The sequence below is a fragment of the Girardinichthys multiradiatus genome, chromosome 22, assembly GCF_021462225.1.
Source record: "Girardinichthys multiradiatus isolate DD_20200921_A chromosome 22, DD_fGirMul_XY1, whole genome shotgun sequence".
NCBI classification, from domain to species: domain Eukaryota; kingdom Metazoa; phylum Chordata; class Actinopteri; order Cyprinodontiformes; family Goodeidae; genus Girardinichthys; species Girardinichthys multiradiatus.
In genome coordinates this window covers 43,801,357-43,824,883 of record NC_061814.1, presented here as the reverse complement: position 1 = coordinate 43,824,883, position 23,527 = coordinate 43,801,357, and the positions used below count along the sequence as shown (strand labels likewise).

The following is a 23,527-nucleotide window of genomic DNA, read 5'->3' as shown; positions in this document are numbered from 1 at the left end:
CGCCACAGTGTCATCAGCCAGCTATTATATTTTACATTTTTCTACCTAAAGATAAAATAACCTGAAATTGTCCTTTTTAATATGCACTGTCATAATTTATCAAGACTGAAAAAGTGTGGGCTGAATGAACAGCCTTGTGGGATTCCATGTCTGACGTCTCAGCTGAGTTATAAGTCTTATACCAAGTGATTGGAGCTGTTAAATCTAATACTAAAACTCATTTGTTAAAAACTAATCAAACATGAAATATTCTGCTATCAGTTCCTGGCTCTTAAAAGTTAATTTACCATAATTTTACCTTAACGAAAATAAAAGCAAATATTTTGACATCATTGTTGAATAAATGTTTAATAATGAGTAATTATCTGTTCTTTATTCTTTAAACAGCCTTTAGGAATGGGGGTAATCCCTTGTTTAAAGAAACCTTCAGATTTCATTAATAATAAAATCCACACGGAGTTATCATATGGACATTAATAGATTCTTTAACGTTGAATAAATGAATTCAATGATTAAAAATGAACGTAAAATCTTTTAATTGACACTATTATAGCCTCTGTTTCTGTCCACTACGACATGAATCTGTGTCAGTATTATTCTCAAGATCGGTCAATTATGTATTTTTAGTAGAATTTAGTCACATATTAGCAGCTTAATTTCTTTATACTTCCAGCGCCTCCCATAATTGTGGAGAGCCGTTTTATTCATAATTTAATTAATAAATAAATACTGCTATTAATAAATATTCCATGAAATAAAATAATTATGTTAAAAGAAATTTTGCTCTTATTTTATGAAATTCATTTTGAGATTTATTTAATTTACTTAAAGATTTATTTATTTCATAATGCAGTTTTTATTTTTTGTCCATCCTTCTGCCCGCCGCCCCACAGATAAAACTCCGCCCCCTCATTTGAATATAAGAACATGAAATAAAAACAGCTTAAAATGAAAAACGGGGTTAAAAAGTAAAAGTCACTGAAACACGTAAAGTGGCTTTACAAAATAAAACTGCATTATGAAATAAATAAATAAATATTTAAGTAAATTAAATAAATCTTGAAATGAATTTGATAAAATAAGAACATTTCTTTTAGCATAATTATTTTGTTGTATTTCATGGGATATTTATTAATAACTTATCAATGGCAATATTTATTTATTTAATTTTGAATAAAACGGCTCTCCATACTAATACGCAGGAAGCTATTCTTTTACGTGAAGTCACGTGACAGATGACGTTTCGAGTTTGCGAAGCGTCCCTCCTACTTACTGCGTACCAACTGCTGCGTAACGGTTGGCATAAAAGGCACTGAATCTGGAGGAAGAGTCTGCACCATCTTTCCGCCGGTGAGACAAGCGGCTTCGGTGGGCGGGGTGTTATCGTATTTTCAGACATAATTAAATGATTATATAATATTCCTCCCATTAAGTCGTTCACACACCACTTCAGTGCTTTATGTTGTTCAGTTTTGCTCATCATGATTTAGGTTTTGTGTTAAAACAATATAAAATATCCTAAGCTAAACTGTTCAAGAAGCCAAAACTGAAATGGTGAAATCATATTTCATTTAAGTGTAGTTATTGATAAGAATTGATGATTTAAACACACTAAAAGAACCGTTTCTGAAGCTTCAATGTGGCTTCAGAAATAAATCGCTTCCTCGCCTCCAGCTCATTCTGGGGGATCCTAAGACGCCCCCAGGCCAGACAGGAAATGTAGTCCTTCAACTGACTTCGATGTGGAGCAGCAGTGGCTCTACTTCAATCTTCCCCACCCTATGAGGCCAAGTCCAGCCACCCTACAGAGGAAACTCATTTCAGCCGCTTGTATCCAGGAACATTGAGTAACTCTGAAAAATGTAATTTTTCAAGAACAATGACAGTTTAGAGGAAATATGTCTTTTCGCCTGTTAACAGTCCAGTCCAGTATGTGACATGAATCCACCTGACAGTCAGAACCCAAAGCACCTGAAAAGCAGTCTGCTCGTCCGCAGGCCGGCAGGCTGCTAAGGAGCAGACCCTGTGGGAGCTGCTTCTGTCGCCGCCATCTTAACTCAAATCTAGATGGGTGTGGACGCCCTTCTGGAAGTCGTCGATAATTCGGACTGATATGACGGTGTTTACTCCGTAGATCTTCTCTAAATCATGGCTGTGATGGTAAAGCTCGGTGTTCCGGTCCTGATACTGATAGTTCTGCTGGTTGCTGCTCAGGAACAGCTTAAATACTTTGAGATCGGCGGGAAGCTGGTTCTCAGTCCCAAGTTCTCCGGTCCGATCACCAGCATAACCTGGAAGCATAATGGGAACCTTGTAGCAGAATGGATTCAAGGCTCGACTGAAGTGGAATATCTGGGTGACCTGAAAGGCCGATCAGAACTGGACCTGACCACCGGAACACTGACCGTTAGCAACATGTTAAAAGCTCACGATGGGTTGTTCACGGTGGAGATCAACAACAAGGTTCTACCTGGGTCGTTCAAGGCGGTGGGGATCACGAATCTGAACCATACGAAGGTTGAAGTCATTATCAGGCCTCTGACGTGCAGCAGTGAAGCTTCTAGCTGCACGCTGGGTTGTGGTGGAGACTTTGAAGATGATCAACCCGTCCAGTACTTCTGGAAGAACGGAGAAGATGGAAAGTGGGAGAGCGGGGAAAAGAAGAAGGACATTAATAATAATGAGGAAACTCGGAACTTTAAAAGCTTCACCTGCAAAGCGAAGAACCGGATCAGTGAGAAGGAGAGTGACCCTCTGGAGAACCCCTTCTTCAGCAAATCTGGAGGCAGCAACACGGTTGTGGTGGTTGTGGTGGTTGTCATTGTATTATTCGGACTGGTTGCTGCTGCCTGGTACATCTACCGGAGGTTTATTAAAAAAGCAAGTTTTTGTCCTGCCCGTAATGGGAGCCGTGGACAACCACCAGACGGGAAACTCCAAGAAGCCAACGAAATGTTGGAAAAATGATGAACCATTGCCCACCTCTTAATGAAGGGCACCACCATGAGGACATGTTGTGATGTTCTCCTTCTCTGGATCAGAACACCATCCCTGTTCTGTTTGCCTTCCCTGCAGAACCTCCTCAGGGGAAACAGAACATAATTGACTGTGTTATTAAACTTTTACATGCTGCCCAATTTTCACAGGTCATCTTACTGTGTATCTAAACATCTGAAGAAACTACATGAACTTTGGGATTGCGTGACATTGATCAGCCATTATTGCTTGTATACAATGTACTTTTGACATTTTCTTTTTAAATGCACTGGAATAAAAAAGCTGGACAATGATCCATGTTATGCGCTGTTATGCGCTGTGTCTAACATGAAGGTTCCAAGAAGGTTCTGGTTTCGGGCGTTTATGCTTGAAGTTATTCCCTGTGAATTCATGGGTAGTCCAGTTTAAAAATATGGATGGTCTTGTAAATTGTCCCTTGGACCAAGAAAATGTGTGTGCGTTGATCTGTGATGCATTGATAACCTAGTCAGAGTACAGCTTGTCTAATGACCACACTGATTGATGAATAATACTGTTAATATGCTTGTATTTTATTCAGCCCCATTTATTGTTGCTAATATGTTTTTTCTGTGGTTTTCATGTATTTATTTGTTTCCACTTCTTCAGTAAGCGCCTTTTTAAATAAATATGTCGCTCACTCTGAACTGTTTGTTTGCCTGAAGCATGAAACGAAAGGGAACAAAAGTGAAAAAAGCTTTTAATCGAACCCGGAAGTTAATGCAGGGTACGCTCTCGATTTTCACATGTTGCTGCGAGGCTAAAGCGTCGCTTAAATCGGTTTTATGCGCAGCTGAATAAGCTAAGATCGTAAATAAAATAAAACGTTTACAAAACCTTTACATATTTATGAGTGGTCTTAGTTGTGTTGCCCCGCGGAGCTTTAAAACAGCTGAAAAGAAAATATTTAAATTACCTGGAAGCGAACCCGGAAGTCATAGCAGCTAACTATCTTGCTGTGCGGCGATGCTAGCTCGGCTAGCAGCCCGCTCGGTTCGGCCTCGGTGGCATGGATATAGAGGCTGCTTTTCACACAGTAGGGGAGTTTGGACCGTACCAGAAGCGGGCTGTGACCGTGCTCGTCCTGGCGCAGGTTTGTCACATTTAAATGCGGATATTTGAACTGAGTAAACCGAGGAAAGAAGCGGGGAACTGCCTGCTGGTTAGCAGAAGCTGCGGCGCTACGTGGCTGTCAGAAAAATGAAAAATCAATAAACGTCGAAATATTGGTTCTGGTTGTGAGAATTAAGCTCAAATAAACTCCTCAGACTGTTGCCGAGTTTATCACAAACTTATGACTTCATGGTAGCTATAAAATTGCAAAATGTGTTTCCAGCTTGAAAGTTTAGGCTAAAATTAGACTTTTCTTAATTAAAAAATTTCCTCAGATAAATGAAACCGAGCCAAAGGTTTACTTTTGTTTTCCCACTAGCGGAACAGTTAATTCTCCCACTGACCCATTTAAGAACATCTGAAACCTTGGTGTGATAATTAACTTTATATTTTTGTTTGAAGATTCTTTCATTAAAAGCATAAAAGGCTGGAAGATAATCGGTTATGTTGGTGATTTTTGGATTTCAACATTTTATACTGAGATATTCCTGCTTTTCCAGTGAAATACTCTGAGCCTCTATAAAAACTGTTTCAGAGAATGTTTCCTCAGAACAGAACAGTTCTGTTCATAATGGACCGGTCTCAGAGCGGTTCTCTGGCTGAACCCAATCTGAAGTAGGATTTAGAAAGCTAGGTGATTGTTTGCCTGCAGAAACAATCAGTGCCTTGTAGAAGTATTCTATTATCACCACTAACCTTTTATTATAGTGCATAAAAAATTAAGTGGAAGGAAAACATTATCTATGGTTTAAAAATAATTTTCAAATGGAAATCTGAAAAGTGTGGCATGCATTTGCATTCAGCTCTTTCTGAGTCTGTACTTTGCAGCGCCACCTCTGGCTGCAGTTACAGCTGCACATTTGTCCAAGAATGGATTCGGATAGAGTCGGTTCTAAGCCGCGCCGCAGCAGAACTTTTTAAACCAACCCTTCTGCAGTGCTTTACTCTGCTGTGTTTCAGGTGTATATGGCCTGTCAGTCCATGCTGATTGTTCTGGTCGGATACACACCAGAGTATCGGATCGAGCAGCAGGGCGACGGTCCATCCAGCCACCGGGAGCTCCAGCAGCACGTCACCTTCACAGAGGATGTGGACTCCATCGTCACCGAGGTCCGAGAGCGGAACATCTGCACAGGTTCCCACATCAGGATGCAAAACCTCAAGACATTAACAGGTTCTCACCCGTCCTTGTGTTCCTCAGTGGGTTCTCATCAAACAGCAGGCCTATAAGGTCAGCCTGGCTGGATCGCTCTTCTTCACCGGGCTCCTGGTTGGGAATGTCGTCTTTGGGCCCCTCTCGGATAAGATTGGAAGGAGACCCGTCTACCTGACAGGTGAGGGAAACACAAACTGGGGTCCGATTGATTTCCTTTCTGTAGGCGAGATGCAGATTGTCTTTCCTTCAGTCTAACACCAGCTGTTTCACAGAGACCTCCAGAACATGGGTGGTTTAAGGCTCGGTTTCAGGGTCCAGGCTGATTTTATGAAGTGGTTGTATAATCTCCACCTTTCATTGCCTGAGGTTGTTGGATTGCTCTGGTCCCAGATTCCAGGGATGTGTGGTACGAATCAGCCTGACATGATGAGCTAATTAAAGGTTTAAATCAAGTCCTGGGATGAACCGACCACAGCAGAGTAGATCAAACCTGAGAGATGGTGCCGTTTTCCAGAGTATCCAACTCATTTCTGACATCAGAATTCATTTCTAATGTTTAGTTTTCAGCTGCAACCTCTCAGCACCACCTGTATGTTTAGAAAACTGATTGGAAAAGATGTGCTGAGTTTATTCTCATGTCTTAAAATCTTTGCTCCTGACACGCGTGAGAAAATGTAAAAGCTCTCGAACTAAACTTCGTCGTCACGTTTCCGTCTCTTTCTGCCCCCAGGTCTGTTTTTCGAGGTGATCTTTGGTTACGTCACCGCCGTGGCGCCCAGCTACGAGGTGTTCGCCGCGTCTCGCCTGCTGGTCGGTCTGATGAACGGCGGCATCGGCCTCGTCTGCTTCGTCCTCACGCAGGAGTACGTGGGCAAGTCCTACTGGGCCATGACCGGTACGAAGGCTGCTGACCCACTCACTGCTGATGTCTTTCCTCGCTCCATGTCTGCTTTTAGCTTGAGCCGTTTGTCTCTGCAGGGACGCTAACCAGCATGATCTTCGCCGTCGGCATCGCTCTGTTTGGAGCTCTGGGTTACTTCATCCGGCCGTGGAGGACTCTGGCTACGGTGGCCAACTCCTCAGGTGTCCTCTGCTTCCTGCTGTCTGTGTGAGTAAAACCTCAGACGTGTGAACTGGAAGTTTATCATGTTTGTGACATGAAACACTTTGCAACGTCCTGATGGAGCACTGAACCAAAGAAACAGAGGAGGAGCAGAAAGCAGTTGAAACGCCTCCTTAAAAACTAGAAGGTTGGAAGCAAAGTGTTAAATCTATCAAGCGGGAAAAATGGGGTTCTGTAAGGTTGATCTGCTTTTATTTAACGTCTAGAAAACATGATATGAGCTGAATTATTAGTCGTATCAAGACAGCGGAGGCGAGCTAGCTTAACATGCTGCTTACTGTCCAAAGATCCTCAGAGAAGAGATGTGCTTAACTGAAGATTTTCTAAGTTCTGAGTTTGATCTTCCTTTAAAAATAATGTTTTGTTTAGGAGCGACTTAATGATTAACCTTCCTTTCAGTATTGACCTAAATAATTGTGATTATGATTAATTTATTCGTAATCGAGCAGCCCTGCTCAGAATCAGGACCAATCCTTCTTCAAATAGATTTCAGTTTAGTTTAAGTTTAAACCAGCAGGGCTTTAAATCATCTTAAACCAGTTTTATGTGCAACTCTCAGCAGAAACGAGCACAACAATAAAACCTTATCTCTTTACTGCCTTTTATGTTAAATAAATTGGGGGAAAATGTGCCGGGGCGGTTCTGAGTCCAGTTCAGCCATATTTGACACACTGTGGGATGGAGATGTCACACCAGCCTCGGTTAGTTTACTTTATAAAGTATATTTAAAGCAACAGACGTGCTGCGCTTTAAATATGCATGAATGCAAATAAAATCCAGATCTTCCAGATGAAAATGAACATGGCTGAAGAGATGAATGTTAAAGGTGTCGGTGCTGCAGGTCTGACCTGGTTCCTCAGAGTTATCTGCTCGCTGTTTACAGCAGGAACATAAACTGATGTGTGAAACACAAGCAGGATGCAGACATGGTTGATGTTAAAGGAGCAGAGCAGCTCAGCGAACCTTGATGTGTTTCCAGGCTTTGTCTTCATCACAGATATTCAGTGGTGATAACCTCCGACTGATCTGCAGGATCACACTGAATATCTGACCTCAGCAGGTCACACATGGGCCAGAGGAGGACTAACTGCTGTGATATTGTTCTAATGATGATTCAAACATGCAGAACCATTCTCAGTCACTCAGCCTGCAGAGTAAATATCTGTTTTAGCTCATCAATTTCTCTGCTCTGGATTTTCCTGCAGAACTCTTCCAGAATCTCCTCGCTGGCTGTATTCTCAGGGGCAGACAGAGCAAGCAGAAGAGGTAAATACGTCTGCGAACGGCTTGCACTTCTGGTAGAGATGGTCTGACATCATTTCCTCGCTACAAATCTGTGCAAAACTATCCTTGTTTGACACAAAAAAGAGCTGAGGAAACGATGAACCACAGAAGTTCCCAGCTGTCATTGAATGCATCATGTTCCCCACAGAGGAAGGCCACATGAAGCCAACATGGCTCCTGATGACATGAGCACGCTCAGACCTTCACTAACAGAAGACACCGCGGTGCTGTGGGTGGATGGGTTTCCTGTCAGTTACATGGTTCTGGTCCGTGACTCAGACCTTACAGCAGGTATTGGATGTGGTGACATCACTTCTGCTTGAACTAAATTCAGCTGTGATGTAAAATCTCTCTGGCCTGCAGGGAAACCAGCAGAAACATGATGCGGGTTTGCCCGACCTGTGAGAACAGCAGCTGCTGTTTTTAGATTTCTTTACCGCCTTCTTCATCACCTTCTTCATCAACTTCTTCATCAAGTTCCTGAGTGAAACGAGCAGGTTATAAATCTCCATGTCCTCCTACACGAGGAAGAATGTGGGAGGGGTTCCTCCCTTTTATTTCCTGACTCATGGACCTCCCTGGAAATATGCGCCTCAGAGATTATTCCTATCTGCAGAATGTGTCGGAGCTGAGGCCTGAACGACAAGCTACCTGAGCTACTCCTGTTCTCTCTGAAAGTCTTCGTGTCAAGACTTGGATTATGTCTTTTCTCAGCTCAATGCAGCAACCTTATTTTCAGACTTTATCTGATGACCTGAGGCTCAGTTTCAGAAGGAGAAGCTGAAGTAGCTAAGAACGTCTCCGCGGTAGTGGAGGTTCTCCACCCTTCATTTTTCCTGCTGGTTGGAGTTTATACACAAACATCAACTACAGCTGCAGCTCCAGAAATTAGAATATTGTGAAAAAGTTCAATATTTTTTGACCCTCATTTCAGGAAGTTTAACTGACACAGAGAGAAATATTTCTCGTCATTTTGATGATTAAGGCTTACAGATAATAAAAAACCAGAAATTCACTGTCTCAGAGAATGACATCAGATCAACAGAAATGTCAGCCGCCTGAAGAGGCGTGGGTCTTCTTTACCCCAACAGGGTGTGGCGCTGGTCCGAACAGCCTTGACGGCTCACCCTTCCAACATTAAATGTTCACAGATAAATGGATTCTGGGTGGTGCTCGGCCAGCTCCAACCACGTCCTGGCCCTCACTCCCAGGACAGGGTGTGTTCCTCAGGCCTTCTAGAGTCATCTAGATGTCATCTGAACAAACATAGTAACAGTTGAAGTACAGAACCCTGTGGAACGCCGCCTGAGGATTCTTGGGTTACATCTACAGACTGAAATATATCAGAATGAATAGGATTTTATGTATTTTTTTATGAATTATTTATTTAGATTGTATTCACTATACTATTCTAGATTTTCTTTGTATTTATTATTTTTTACATGTTTTTTTTTTTGGATGATTTTCTGGGAACTGATATTAAAAAGCATATTTGTAACGTGAGTTTCTTTACTTTTCTTAAATAAACATGGAGGTTCTGCGCTTCATGGCGGTGAAGAACGGCAACAACGCCACCAACCTGATTCTGCAGCGCGTCGGTGCCGCCAAACCCGGCAGCCCTGTGAGGAACCGGGGCGGCATCCTGCAGCTGGCGGTCCATCCGGTGCTCCGCCTGAGGACGATGGTGCTCATGTATGTGTGGTGAGTACCTGACCCTGGGATCTGCGACCTTTACCCTCAGTCCGTCTGAATAAAGCCGCCTGGAGCCGCTAACGTTACGTGAGCTTTTAATTTAGATAAATATCTACTAAAGGAAATTAAACATGTTTAAAGGACCACGGTTTTATTTTTATTTCTTTAAAATAAAGAAAAACATAAAACTTCAGCAAAAACGGGGAATACTTTTTCTTCTATGAGGTGTTGATATTTGTGGAAAATGATGTAAAGTTTAAAAGCTGATGACATGAAACAGTTCTGGTACTTTTTAGTGTCCCTCCGTCGTGGAAATTCAGGGCAATTATTCAGTGAAAACCAGCTAAAACTGTCATTGGTTATTAAATCTATATTTAAAACATCAGTTGGTTCTTCATCATTTAAAGCCTCAGTTATGAGGAGGCATTGTGGAAGGTCCAGAGCTGCAGGCTGCAGAACGCTGATGCAGCTTCCTGTTCATCGTGGTTCTGCCTCAGATGTGAGGCCAGGAGCTCCGTCATCCAGGCGGAGCTCAGAGGAGAGCTGCAGGAGTTTGCTGAGGTGATTCAGATGAGGGACATGTTTCCTGAGAACGTCCCACTGGGAGGAGTCCCTGGGACAGTTGGTTCTGTTCATGTAGACAAACCAGGTTCTAACAAGACAAAGAAGAGCAATGGAGTGGTTTCCATGGAAACAAAATAAAGTCAAATGAAATAAAATAAGGATAATATCAGTCTGTGTTCCAGTCAGAAGACAGATTTATCAGCTGGTCTCTAGAGAACCTCGAAGCTCTGCAGACTTTGAGGTTCAGTAAATTATTCCATCATTTCTGAGCAGAAACACCAGAACCCCGATGACCTCTGCTTTGTTTTTGTGCTTCTAAAACTCATTAATTTCCCAGCGTGCACTAAATTTTCCTCATTTATAGCAGCGAGTTTCTGCTGGATGCTCGGGGAAAAAACAGGCAGCTCAGAGCGCTGATGGAGCAGTAGAAAAGAAACTATTGGTGTTTAAGAAGGGTGTGGAGCAGTCCTCCTGGGTGCTGAACGTCCTTTTAGGATTCATCTGGAGCTGAGTGTTTGGATGCAAAGAGCTCGGTTACACATGTTATTCCAGCTCGGATCTCCAATAGAGTGAAAGTGACCTTTTATTAATGTTAAATCTAATATTATGGTGCTGTCAGCTCTGTGGTCTGATCCTCAAACCGTCGACAGACAACAGCATTGCTCATAGGACTGTAGATGAAGGATGATCATTTTATTTGAAACAAACCAACACTGAAGCAGGTTGCACCTCAACCTCTACCTGCCCTGCCCTCCTCCTTGTTTCAGATCTACTGTGTGTGTGTGTGTGTGTGTGTGTGTGTGTATGTGTGTGTGTGTGTGTGTGTGCGTGCACGCTGCAGGTATGCCTGCAGCCTGGTGTATTACGGCCTCACCCTGGGAGCCAGCGACACGTCGGGGAGTCGGTTCGTCAACGTGGCCATGTACGGCCTCGTGGAGCTGCCTGCATATCCTCTCTGCATTTATTTTATCAACAAGACCTGGTGAGACGCTGACACACACTTTCTGAGGCTCCTGCATATTTATCTCCTCCGAGTTTCAGCTTCATGTCTTAGAGCCTTTCTCCTGTCTGAAGTCAGTGAGCAGTTCCTTATTCTTCCCAGCATCCAGCCTTAAATGCTTTGTTTAATGGCTCAACCTTGTCTTTATAGACCAGCTGACCAGCAGTGCTCAGGGGTATGAAGGTTCAAAGCGTACCCTGTGGTGCTCCTGAGTTAAACCCCTCCTGAAACAAGTTGTAGGAAAGGAGATGCCTGCTGAGCTGAAGCATTTCAGCAGAGAAGTTCATCTCAATACATGAAACATTATTGATAACATTAAGTTCATTTATTTCTCTAATTCAGTTCAGAAAGTGAAACCTGTGTATTATATGGATGAATTAGAAACAGATATTAATGGTTAATATCGATCATTCTGGCTTACATCTACTGTTGCACACAGAGATGTTTAACAGAAATGGAGAAACAATCCAGTTTCCAGTGGATTGTTGTCGTGGTAACAGATCCTTAGTTTGGAATAAACTCCCGGTCGAATCAAAGCTGACCTCTGACCTGGGCCTCTTCAACTCACGACTTAGGACATATTTATTTAAGATAGCTTTTAATATCTAGTAGTTTCTAGTAGACATTTTTCTATCTATTTTTTTATTGTTTCTTATATTTTTTATCATCTTAATTCTGTTTTATTGATTGTGTTTTATTTGACTCACTGTAAAGCACTTTGATTAACCTAGTGGTTATTGTAAATAGATATATTATTATTATTATTATTACTACACAGGAAACATCTAACTTGTTCAGAACTGGATCATGTTGGAACAAATGGGCATTAAAACACTAAAAACACATCAAATTAGGGAAGTGAGGAGCAGGAGGGTTGGTTCCTCCCAGCAACCATGACTGGATTTTCTAACCAGTCGTCTACTTTTTAATCTACTGGGGAAATGGACCTCCTGGCAGCACCTGGCTTTGGGTCTCATACTCTGATAATAATTAACTACATGACTGTAAGAATGAAGTAACCTGAAGGCCTCCTGCCTGACCAGCTGCTTGTTCTATGTTTTTGTGCTCAGGGCTGGGAGGAGGAAGAGTATGGCCAGCTTCCTCTGTCTGGCTGGCTCCGCCTGCCTCTGCACCATGTTGATCCCTGAGAACACAGGTAAGGTTCTGGTAGAAGCGGTGTGTGGGCCTGGTTACAGAGCAGATCTAATAACAGGTTTTAAATGATCCGAACCTCACTCTGAGATCACTTCCTGTTTCTAAGTTATTTCAAGACAGCAGATCTGCAGCTGCCCGCTAAAGACACACACAATCAGCAAACACTCGCGACAAGTTCATTCAGCCTCTGTTTACATCTAAATGAGGTTTCACACCAGAACAGTTAGGGAGCAGAAACCTGCTGAGTGATGTAATCACTGGTTGCTATGGATACTACGCCCTTTTCTAGGGGGAGCCCCCAGCACCACTCCTCACCTGGCTGAAGGTCAGTGTTGGTTTGTGCCACTTTTGAAGATAGTAATAAAAACTGAAAGGTTGGAGGTCTGGAAAGATGAGTCAATCTGGGGTTGGGTGTGTCTCTGGACTCGGGGCTGATGTATAAACAGGAAGTGGGGTGGAGACAGGGGCAGACATGCAGCACAGGTCATCAGGGTCACGACTTTATCTGTAATGTGTCTCAAACTTCAGACCCGGTCCAGAAATTCCAACTTTCTGGGAAATGTTGGAACTTTGAAACAAACCTCGTCTCCTGTTTCTGTCATTCAGTGCGTTATTCTGTCAGCTTTACTTTCAAACATTAAAGTTGTTGGGTTACTGATGGCTTTAAAAGCCAGAGGAAAGTCAGCGGAACCGCTGTGGTTTGGGTTTAAACTGTCGCTGTTCGCTGCACCGGGTTATCAGGATGGACTTTTATTGAGCTGATGAGTCTCAACGCTTCCTAAATATTAATCCTAAAGTTTCTCTGCAAGATTTCTTTTTGTATACTCGTACTCGTCGTCTTCCGCTTATCCAGGACCGGGTCGCGGGGGCAGCAGACTCAGCAGAGACGCCCAGACGTCCCTCTCTCCAGACACCTCCTCCAGCTCCTCCAGGGGGAGCCCGAGGCGTTCCCAGGCCAGCCGAGAGACATAGTCCCTCCAGCGTGTCCTGGGCCGTCCCCTGGACCTCCTCCCGGTGGGACGTGCCTGGAACACGAGGAAGGTGTCCAGGAGGCATCTGGTATAGATGCCCGAGCCACCTCAACTGGCTCCTCTCGATGTGGAGGAGCAGCGGCTCTACTCCGAGCTCCTCACCTTATCTCTAAGGGAGAAAGCTCATTTCAGCCGCTTGTATCCGGGATCTCGTTCTTTCGGTCATGACCCAAAGTTCATGGCCATAGGTGAGGGTAGGAACGTAGACCGACCGGTAAATTGAGAGCTTTGCTTTTTGGCTCAGCTCTCTCTTCACCACAACGGACCGGCACAGCGCCCGCATTACTGCGGGCTTGGCCTCACGGTACCCGTCAGCCGCCTCAGGAGTCCCACAAGCCAACCACAGCCGATAGGACTCCTTCTTCAGCTTAACAGCATCCCTTACTGTCCACCACCGGGTTCTGGGATTGCCGCCGCGACAGGCACCTTACGGCCACATCTACGGGCAGCAGCATCAACAATAGATGCGGAGAACATGGTCCACTCGGACTCTATGTCTCCAACATCCCCCGGGATGGGGGAGTTGAATACATCCCTGGCCGAGGGCTCCGCCAGACGTTCCCAGCAGACCCTCACTATGCGCTTGGGCCTGCCAAGTCTGTCCGGCTTTCTCCTCCCCCAGCGGATCCAACTCACCACCAGGTGGTGATCAGTGGACAGCTCAGCCCCTCTCTTCACCCGAGTGTCCAAAACATGCGGCCGAAGGTCTGATGATACGACAACAAAGTCGATCATCGACCTCCTGCCTAGGGTGTCCTGGTGCCAAGTCCACTGATGGACACCCTTATGTTTGAACATGGTGTTCGTTATGGACAATCCGTAACTAGCACAGAAGTCCAATAACAAAACACCACTCGGATTCAGATCGGGGAGGCCATTCCTCCCGATCACGCCTCTCCAGGTGTCACCGTCGTTCCCCACGTGGGCGTTGAAGTCCCCCAGCAGAATAATGGAGTCCCTGGGAGGGGCACTATCCAGCAACCCCGACAGGGACGCCAAGAATGCCGGGTACTCTGCACTACCACTCGGCCCGTAGGCTGAAATGATAGTCAGAGACCTCTCCCCAACCCGAAGGCGCAGGGATACGACCCTCTCATCCACTGGGGTAAACCCCAACACGATACGGCTGAGCTGGGGGGGTGACAAGCAAACCCACACCAGCCCGCCGCCTCTCCCCGTGGGCCACTCCAGAGTAGAAGAGAGTCCAACCCCTCTCAAAGAGATGGGTTCCAGAGCCCACGCTGTGCGTGGAGGCGAGCCCGACTATTTCTAGTCGATATCTCTCGACCTCCCGCACAAGCTCAGGCTCCTTCCCCCCCAGCGAGGTGATATTCCACGTCCCTAGAGCCAGCCTAAGCATCCGGGGATCGGGCCGCCGAGGTCTCCACCTTCGTCCGCCACCCAATCCTCTTTGCACCGGTCCCTCATGGTTCCTCCAGGTGGTGGGCCCACTGGGGGATGGGCTCGGATCTCTGGTTCTGGCTTGGCCCTGCCAGGTCCCAGGAGGAGTAACCCGACCACCAGGCGCTCACTATCAAGTCCCGACCCCAGGCCTGGCTCCAGGGTGGAACCCCGGCTCCGCCGTACCGGGCGACGTCACGTGCCTCGATATTTTGTTCTTCATGAGGGATTCTTTTTCTATAATTATTGTAAAAAGTTACCAGAACCGCTTTTTTTTTTTTTTTTTTACCAGAACCTATCGTTTTGTGCCCACAGGGACTCTGCTGAGCGTCACGTCTCTGGCTCTGGTGGGAAAACTGATGGTCAGCGCAGCGTTCAACATCGCCTATGTCTACACGTCTGAGCTCTACCCCACTGTGATCAGGTGACCTGGATGCTTTCAGAACACATGATCTCAGTTTGGGTCGAGTCAAACATTAAATGAGTTGTTTGTGCTGCAGAAACGCTGGGCTGGGGGTCTGCTCCATGTCCTGCAGAGTTGGAGGAATCCTGGCTCCCTTTGTTCCTTCGATGGTGAGTTTTTCATGGAGAAGATCTGCGGTTCCTCCATCGCTGAGCTTAAATATTGTTTCTGACTGCTGTCGACCTTCACGGAGCATCTGGAGATGTTCATCCTGGAGTTCAGGGAGAACCAACAGGAATGTAGAACATCGGAGCAGCAGAAGAAGCTCAGAGGAGCTGATTTTACAGCTACGAAGATGAATGAGAACCCAGCAGTCATGTTAGATATTTCATGCGTGTGTTCGGTGCTGGGAAATCAGGAGGTTAAACTACATCAGTTTGAAGGCTCCTCAGCATCACTGAGACTTACTTTAAGCTCCTCATGGTGAAAATCTAGAAGAACCACCTGTGCTTGTTTTCTGAAGGATTCAACATGCTGGATCTGCTGGTTGCTCTCACTGGGAAAATTCATCCAGTTCTCCCACAGACTCGCTGTAGAGGATCTTTGCTTCTTTAACTTTCCATTTCCTTCTTCCTCTGTTTCTGTCGTGCTTCTTGCATCGCTGCTCTGCACCCAGCATGCGAACACGAAGCACTCCCAGTATAAACGGTTCATCAGGAGTAGTGTGGCGACTCTTGGCAGAGACTTGCTTTTAGGCATCTATGAACTCCACCTACATTGGCAAAAAGACCAGTGAGAAAACCCAGAACTCTTTGGACCTGCATAGAAGAAACACGGGTTACAGAAAGTCAAGCAGGTCCATCTGCAGCAAGGGAAGGCGTCACCTAAGTAAAACGAAACACCTGATTGGACGAGCACGTCACCATGGGCGTTTCTGGAGCTTTGGATCGAAGGTTTTCTCATTTAACTTTCTTAACTCATGTTTTAAATGATTAGCTACGTTTCCACATATATTTATAGACGTAGAAATTACAAACTGACACCATTTCAAATTTAATGCTGGAATACCAACTTCATGACTAAAGTACAAATTACCATCATGCTTTCCGTGCCGCCTTGCAACACTTGGCAATGTTTGTGTGGCTGAAGCGGCTGAACTTTAGAACCTCCCACTTACAGACTGCAGACGTACCCCTCTCCAGGAACTGGAGTAGACCAGACTAAGCTGGCAGGTTTAATACGTTTTTATACTTTTGACTCCTTCTACACCAAATATTACATTGCAACGATTAAAAGTGTTGCAGTTGTTACCAGTCCAGAAATCCACTGTGACATGAATATTCATCACTGCTAGGATCAGAGAGTGTCTCTTTTTAAACGTTGACATATGAAAACGTACATCTATAACGGGCAACTTCCTCAAACACTTAAAGTTTCCTCCTCTTTCCTCAGAAAGTCCTTGAAATAGACCAGAGGAAGTTCTGTTTCTGTTCTGTTCTGTTAGAATTGTGGTTGGTTTTTCTTCTTGTGGAGATGTGAGCAGCCAGTTTAGCTGTTTATTTCTTCTAGGCCTTTTCTAGAACCCTCTTCCTTCCATGATGAACATCTCTGTAGTCTTTTTGTTTCGTTCCTCACTGTGTTTGAGGCTTCAGATACCGACGCCTCTGACAGATGTTTTTAGGTGTTGGTCATCCAAACACGTAATGTCAAGTTCTCCCAGGGCCACATCTGGACTCCATCAACTCATTTACTGATTCATAAATTAGTCTCTGATGGAATCTGATGATTTCTGACTAAAACGTGGTTCATTGAGGACAGAAGCGTGGATTACATCACAAATAGAAAGTGAGGAGAGTTTAACTCAAGAGTCAGCAGACTGGTTTTCCTATCCTCTTACAGACCCATAAGGGCTCTGACCCAGGAGTTACCAGGACTCTTCTAACTGAAAGCAGATATAAACCACCTGAGCATGAAAGTTTCTCTCAGTGGACTAAAACTCCAGCTAGATGAGTCATGCTGGAAGCTGAACTACATGAAAGTTTCTAGTGTCAGAAACTCTGGGCCACACCCTGAGAAAAAACAAACGGGAAGAATCAGTGGAGAAAGAAACTTTAATAAATCACTAATCTTTATCTGCAGGTCTTCCATATTAGAGTTCTTGATCAATGTAGACCACACCCTACATTCCTCTGCTCAGAAAGATCTAAACTAAACAACTTATTAAATATTCTGACTGTAACACAATGACACATTTGGGTCAGAGGTGAAAAATGCCTATCTGAAGTGAACTTTGGGACTTTCCAGTTCAGTTACATTCATGAGCAGCAAAATGTGCTGAAGCATGAACATGTAAGGACACCTAGTGGTTCTTCCAGGGACTGCAGCAACAAACAGTTTTTCATTTCACAGCTATAGACAAACATATTTAACTCTTAACAACCCAGACGCAGCAGTTTGGCATAATTGAAGAAAAATAAAAATAACATTAAAGTGAAATGACATAGTTTGTTGTTAAAAATGATAATAGGAAGACATGATCATCGTGTTTTCCTCCATTGAAAACTGCTGAGCTGTATTCACGTTGTCTATCTGTATACTCCACTGTGCCGTGACTTAATTTAGTAGAGATGTTTGAAATTTCAGCTGTAGGTTTTATCGCCTGTTCAGGGCAGCTTGTGTTTTATAAAGTAATGTTCAGAGGTTGTACAGATCCAAGGAGATGATGATCGAAGTCAGACCCGTCAGCATCAGCAACCATGGAACAGAGAGGGTCAGCTGTATGAAGTTCCTCAGAGTATAGATCTCTAATGATCTCAGATGGTCAAAGAACCCCACTGAGAACACCCAGCACTAATTGGACTTTCTGAGGAAACTGAAACAAACATCAGCAACTACTGTCAACCCTAGTGTGAGGCTATATATGGTTTTCATGTAATCATTTCCGTACTTTAGCTTTGACATCCTAGCATGACATAAAAAGCTATGAAGGTCAGAGTTACGCAAAGATTAAGTTCTCTACTGTTCGCTTGATAAGACATGATATTATTTTCTGCTAAAATTAGCTACTAACGTGACCTGTAACTGTACTGTTAGCATGCTAATGCTACACAGAGCTGATTTGTGGGATTTTCAGAGTTCTGTCGAGGTAGGAAAACTTCACTGGCCGTCCGTTAACTCTTACATTACTCCTCACCTCTCATCAACTCTTTTATTTGGCACCCAAAGGACAATCCTCAGTCAGAGATCAGTTGTAGTTTCCACAAGTTTATTAAAACCAATCTGAATTCAGAGATGGAGACGTCACACTGACACTGCTACCTGGAAACATCTGTGTTGTCTGACTAAAGCGTTACATTACATTTTATACCCCACGCTGACATGCAGCACACATACACAATCATTGTGTCTGTGGATGTCTCCCCAGCAACAGAGATACATTTCATCATTTAATTAAAGAAATGTTTCCAACACGTCTTCAGTGAGAGGAGCAGCACACCTCCCTACATACACTGCTGGCTCCTCATGATACAGACAGAAAACACCTGCAACCTTTAACCTTTAATAATGAACACTCATTGGGTTATAATACTAGAGGCTACTGTTAAGGTTTTTTCTATCAAAAGCATAACTAAAACTCCTAATTAAAATCAATCTATAAGCAGCAAAGTCCCAAATATATCTTAGTCTTAGCTACTAATAATAATGCATTTATATTTCCACAGTTTCTAATCTTGATGTTCAGTAAGTCATCAGACAGATGAGTGTCAATAAGAAGTTTCTCTTTGTAGCTTCAGCTGGAGGTTTTTAAACACTAATAGATCAACATGTTACTGCAGCTTTAAACATGTAATAACTGTGAAGGTCATAGCAGCAATAGAGTTAAGAGAACCATATTTCAAATAGTGCTCATTTCAGAATTCATTGCATATTTGGTATTTGGTCAAAGATTCATTTATTGTTTTTTTTTGACATTGTTTGCATTATGATCACCAAACTTTAACAGCTGAGTGAACAAAAACAGTCCAGAACCGTGTCTCTGTGATTCTTCTCTGCCTGATGTTTCTGTTCGGGTCCCCTAGGTGTGGCTGTAGTGTAACCGTCACTGTATCTGTCTGTTTCAGCGAGCTCTCCACACCTCCATGCCCTTCACGGTGTTCTGTCTGAGCGGCCTGTCTGCAGGGTGTCTGGGCCTCCTGCTACCGGAAACTCTGAACCGACCTGCAGCCGAAACCCTGGAGGATCTGAGCAGTCCGAGACACAGCCGGGTGCTGGAGAGCAAGGTGATGCAATGCTCCTCACATCCAGAAACTGTTTAAAGGCACTGGCAAGACAAGATGGGTAGACAGAACTCATTAAAGCATCTTTAGGATCCTCTAAAATCAGTTTGATCAGTTTGAAGTTGTCTTGGCGAAACCACATCCTAGATGGTTTCAATTCCTGCACATTGAAAACAAGATGAAACTCTGTGGTTTTACTTCAGTTTGAACTCTCAGAATAAACTTTTAATTTAAATCCATTTTACAAACACTCTGATTTTGACCTGCAGTCACTGAAAGAAGCTCCTCTTTGATCTGAAACTGTTTCCCGTTCCTGTCTGCAGGCTCTTCTGTATGAAGAAGAACAATGGAAATCAAACAAGTGAACCAAGCGGATGTGTCTTTGTTTCAGCCCTGAGGGAACGGCTGCTTCAGAGCAGTGAAATGTCCTTTTATACAGTCAGAGTCTCCAGGTTCCTGCTGATGTCTGACGCTGGTGGAGCAGAGAGGTTCTGAAAGTGTGGAGATGCTGCAGGGATCTGCACGGTTCCTCCTCAGGTCTTTTACTCCTGAGCTTTGTAATGATGTTGGTGCCTTTGGCAGGAATTGAAGCACAAATTTAGATCGGACATGAAACATTCCTGGACCGAATCCCTGGAAAAAAAACCAGAATAAACTAGGTCATAGTTTGCTGAAACCAGAATCCAATGATCCAGAACCTGGGCAACATGATCTGCTGGGAGCAGAGCTTTCATTTTTGATCACGGTAATGTCAGAACCACCTGAACCTGAAGCTGTTTATGCTTCTGATCCATTAGATAAAAAAATAAAATTTGAGTTTCAGTTAAAGATGATGATGTTTCCCGGTCTGATGGATCAGCTCCAGCAAGTGTTTTATTTTCTTTATGGTTCCATTTCCAGGAGGTCAAAGCTGACGTTCCCACACAGAACCTGTGATAATGACCCGTGAAAGGGTCCACAATCCTTCAGGCCAACAAAGTCGAATAAGCTTCAGTTTACCAGGAAGGGAAAATGTTCCTATTATGTTAAAGGATGCAGAGATCTCCTTTTATTGGACCATAAAGTCAGAGAGGTTCTCCATAAACGTTTTACCTTAAAAAAGCAACAAAGCTTAAAACCTCCTCAGTGACCCTGAACACACCCAGGTTCTACTGCAGCTACCACACCCAGGTTCTACTGCAGCTACCACACCCAGGTTCTACTGCAGCTACCACTGCCCCGCACATGACCTCCACGCTTCACTTTCTGTCTGTCTGGTCAGGACGGACCTCACCTGACGATGGATTGATTTAAGAAGAACCAGAGAAAATGCTAAGTCACTGGTTGCCATGGTGATTCCCAGCGCTGGGTTCATCAGACAGAAACACAGGAGTTTAACCTTCAGATGGCCACACTCAGAAGCAAAGTCCAGCTTCCTACAATGGGTTTTAACATTGAATGGAAAGTATACCAGGGCTGTGATTTTCACTGCTTTCACTAAAACCTGGTTAACGTCCTGAACACCAGAAGATGTTTTCCTACCAGAGATCGGTCCAGACTGACTGTTCCAGCTTGTTTTAGAGCAGGAATCACAACGGGCTGAAGAAGCTTTAATCAGAACCTCGCTGAGCTTCAGATGTCTTCAGGTTTGATACAACCTGTTCCAGCTTCTGGTGGTGCGAACACCAAGCTTTTCCTCCTGATCTGCTGGACACTTCTCCAGACTCTGGAGGTTACAAGATGATTAATCCCTGCTGACCTCAGTCACACGTCCTTCTGAGAAGAACAAATGCTTTGTGTTTGACAGGTTTAGAGCATCTCTGAACATCTCTGCCCTTCTTTACTTCCTGATATTCCATAAAACAGCATTTTCCCAGCCAGATGCTGGACCTCTGGAACATCAGGAGTCCATCAGTAGAACATCAGGAGTCCATCAGTAGAACATCAGGAGTCCATCAGTAGAACATCAGGAGTCCATCAGTAGAACATCAGGAGTCCATCAGTAGAACATCAGGAGTCCATCAGTAGAACATCAGGAGTCCATCAGTAGAACATCAGGAGTCCATCAGTAGAACATCAGGAGTCCATCAGTAGAACATCAGGAGTCCATCAGTAGAACATCAGGAGTCCATCAGTAGAACATCAGGAGTCCATCAGTAGAACATCAGGAGTCCATCAGTAGAACATCAGGAGTCCATCAGTAGAACATCAGGAGTCCATCAGTAGAACATCAGGAGTCCATCAGTAGAACATCAGGAGTCCATCAGTAGAACATCAGGAGTCCATCAGTAGAACATCAGGAGTCCATCAGTAGAACATCAGGAGTCCATCAGTAGAACATCATTTTTCTAATTAAATCCTCCAAAAAGAACAAAACCCAGAATCTGGATCGCAGACCGATTCATGGGCCACATGTTACAGCAGGATGATGTTTATTGGACATCATCTGTAACTCTCCTCCTGGGTTCCTCTCTGGACTTCACATCCTGCCAGTTTCCAGACCCAGCCAGCAGGTCCGAGAAGAAACAGCTGAATTAGTTGACGTTGTGTTGAAGGGAATCAGGAAATCACAGCGACTGAAAGTTTCATTATGGAGAAAATAAAACCTGTTGAATGTCTGTTGGCGGTAAAACAGCAACACTGATTCAGATGAATGTTGATGTTTTAGTGCTGATTAAAGGTTCTGATCCATAGAACTGATCCAAGCTTCTGGATGAAAAACATTGAAACATTCCTGAGGATTTTCTGGATCTAATGATGCCTTTTCCCCTCTGTGTTTTCTGTTCAGTTGTTTTGTAAATGGATTATTATATTTGACGGTAAACAAATGTCGCTGTATCTACAGGAATTATTGGTTCAGTAAAAATGTTTTCTCGTGTTGACGTTTTTTTTTTTTTTTTTGTCTTCATGGTTTAATGAGCAGAAAAATGTTCGTCAGTTTAAAAATGGATAGTTTTTTTATTTCTCCGCCTTCGATGAATCAACAGGAAGCTTTTCTGGGTTCACTGCAACTCTTCAACGTTCCACATGTTCCACATGTTCCACATGCTGAAGAGGTTACAGATCCCCAAAGAAAACCCTGACCGGCCCAAAGAGAAACTTGATGGACTCAGAAACCTACGTTGTTTTGTTTGGGAGCTTCAGACGGTTTCTCAAACTACCCCGAACCACTGAATTTCAGCCTCTGTACACTGAAGCACGGCGGCTCAGGTATCATGGTATGGGAAGCTCTCACCTTGTGGTTTTGGTTCTAGTTAACAAACACCAGGTATCACAGATCAGTTCAAACACATCAGAATACTGAGAGAAGTCCTGTTGTTTTCCTGAAGAGAAAGATGTCCTGGAGATCCTTGGTTCAGCAAGACGAGCCCAAACGCAACAGTGAGGAGAGGCGTTCTGGTTCCGGACCGACTCTATAAACACTATACAGGTCCTTCTCAAAATATTAGCATATTGTGATAAAGTTCATTATTTTCCATAATGTCATGATGAAAATTTAACATTCATATATTTTAGATTCATTGCACACTAACTGAAATATTTCAGGTCTTTTATTGTCTTAATACGGATGATTTTGGCATACAGCTCATGAAAACCCAAAATTCCTATCTCACAAAATTAGCATATCATTAAAAGGGTCTCTAAACGAGCTATGAACCTAATCATCTGAATCAACGAGTTAACTCTAAACACCTGCAAAAGATTCCTGAGGCCTTTAAAACTCCCAGCCTGGTTCATCACTCAAAACCCCAATCATGGGTAAGACTGCCGACCTGACTGCTGTCCAGAAGGCCACTATTGACACCCTCAAGCAAGAGGGTAAGACACAGAAAGACATTTCTGAACGAATAGGCTGTTCCCAGAGTGCTGTATCAAGGCACCTCAGTGGGAAGTCTGTGGGAAGGAAAAAGTGTGGCAGAAAACGCTGCACAACGAGAAGAGGTGACCGGACCCTGAGGAAGATTGTGGAGAAGGGCCGATTCCAGACCTTGGGGGACCTGCGGAAGCAGTGGACTGAGTCTGGAGTAGAAACATCCAGAGCCACCGTGCACAGGCTGTGTGCAGGAAATGGGCTACAGGTGCCGCATTCCCCAGGTCAAGCCACTTTTGAACCAGAAACAGCGGCAGAAGCGCCTGACCTGGGCTACAGAGAAGCAGCACTGGACTGTTGCTCAGTGGTCCAAAGTACTTTTTTCGGATGAAAGCAAATTCTGCATGTCATTCGGAAATCAAGGTGCCAGAGTCTGGAGGAAGACTGGGGAGAAGGAAATGCCAAAATGCCAGAAGTCCAGTGTCAAGTACCCACAGTCAGTGATGGTCTGGGGTGCCGTGTC

The 23,527-nt window shown here is 44.1% G+C and overlaps 2 protein-coding genes across 2 annotated transcripts; both read left to right on the top strand.

Moving 5' to 3' along the window:
- Nucleotides 1-1,998: 1,998 nt before the first annotated feature.
- Nucleotides 1,999-3,857, top strand: LOC124858915. The gene has a single exon (XM_047351250.1). The coding sequence runs from the start codon at nucleotides 2,149-2,151 to the stop codon at nucleotides 2,965-2,967; it is 819 nt and encodes a 272-aa protein (XP_047207206.1). The 5' UTR covers nucleotides 1,999-2,148; the 3' UTR covers nucleotides 2,968-3,857.
- A 98-nt stretch (nucleotides 3,858-3,955) lies between these two features.
- slc22a15 (solute carrier family 22 member 15) lies at nucleotides 3,956-22,075 on the top strand. Its single transcript, XM_047351240.1, has 13 exons — nucleotides 3,956-4,108; nucleotides 5,089-5,238; nucleotides 5,330-5,462; nucleotides 6,015-6,179; nucleotides 6,263-6,392; nucleotides 7,613-7,673; nucleotides 9,226-9,392; nucleotides 10,789-10,929; nucleotides 12,018-12,103; nucleotides 14,850-14,958; nucleotides 15,035-15,107; nucleotides 19,059-19,217; nucleotides 19,538-22,075. The coding sequence occupies exons 1-13, from the start codon at nucleotides 4,025-4,027 to the stop codon at nucleotides 19,577-19,579; spliced, it is 1,500 nt and encodes a 499-aa protein (XP_047207196.1). The 5' UTR covers nucleotides 3,956-4,024; the 3' UTR covers nucleotides 19,580-22,075.
- The last annotated feature ends 1,452 nt before the right edge of the window (nucleotides 22,076-23,527 follow it).

Coding starts and splice junctions, on each gene's coding strand:
- LOC124858915 (XM_047351250.1), top strand. CDS start 2,149: ATGGCTGTGATGGTAAAGCTCGGTGTTCCGGTCCTGATACTGATAGTT.
- slc22a15 (XM_047351240.1), top strand. CDS start 4,025: ATGGATATAGAGGCTGCTTTTCACACAGTAGGGGAGTTTGGACCGTAC. Junction 5,463..6,014: donor GAGACCCGTCTACCTGACAG/GTGAGGGAAACA, acceptor TTCTGCCCCCAG/GTCTGTTTTTCGAGGTGATC. Junction 14,959..15,034: donor CTCTACCCCACTGTGATCAG/GTGACCTGGATG, acceptor TTTGTGCTGCAG/AAACGCTGGGCTGGGGGTCT.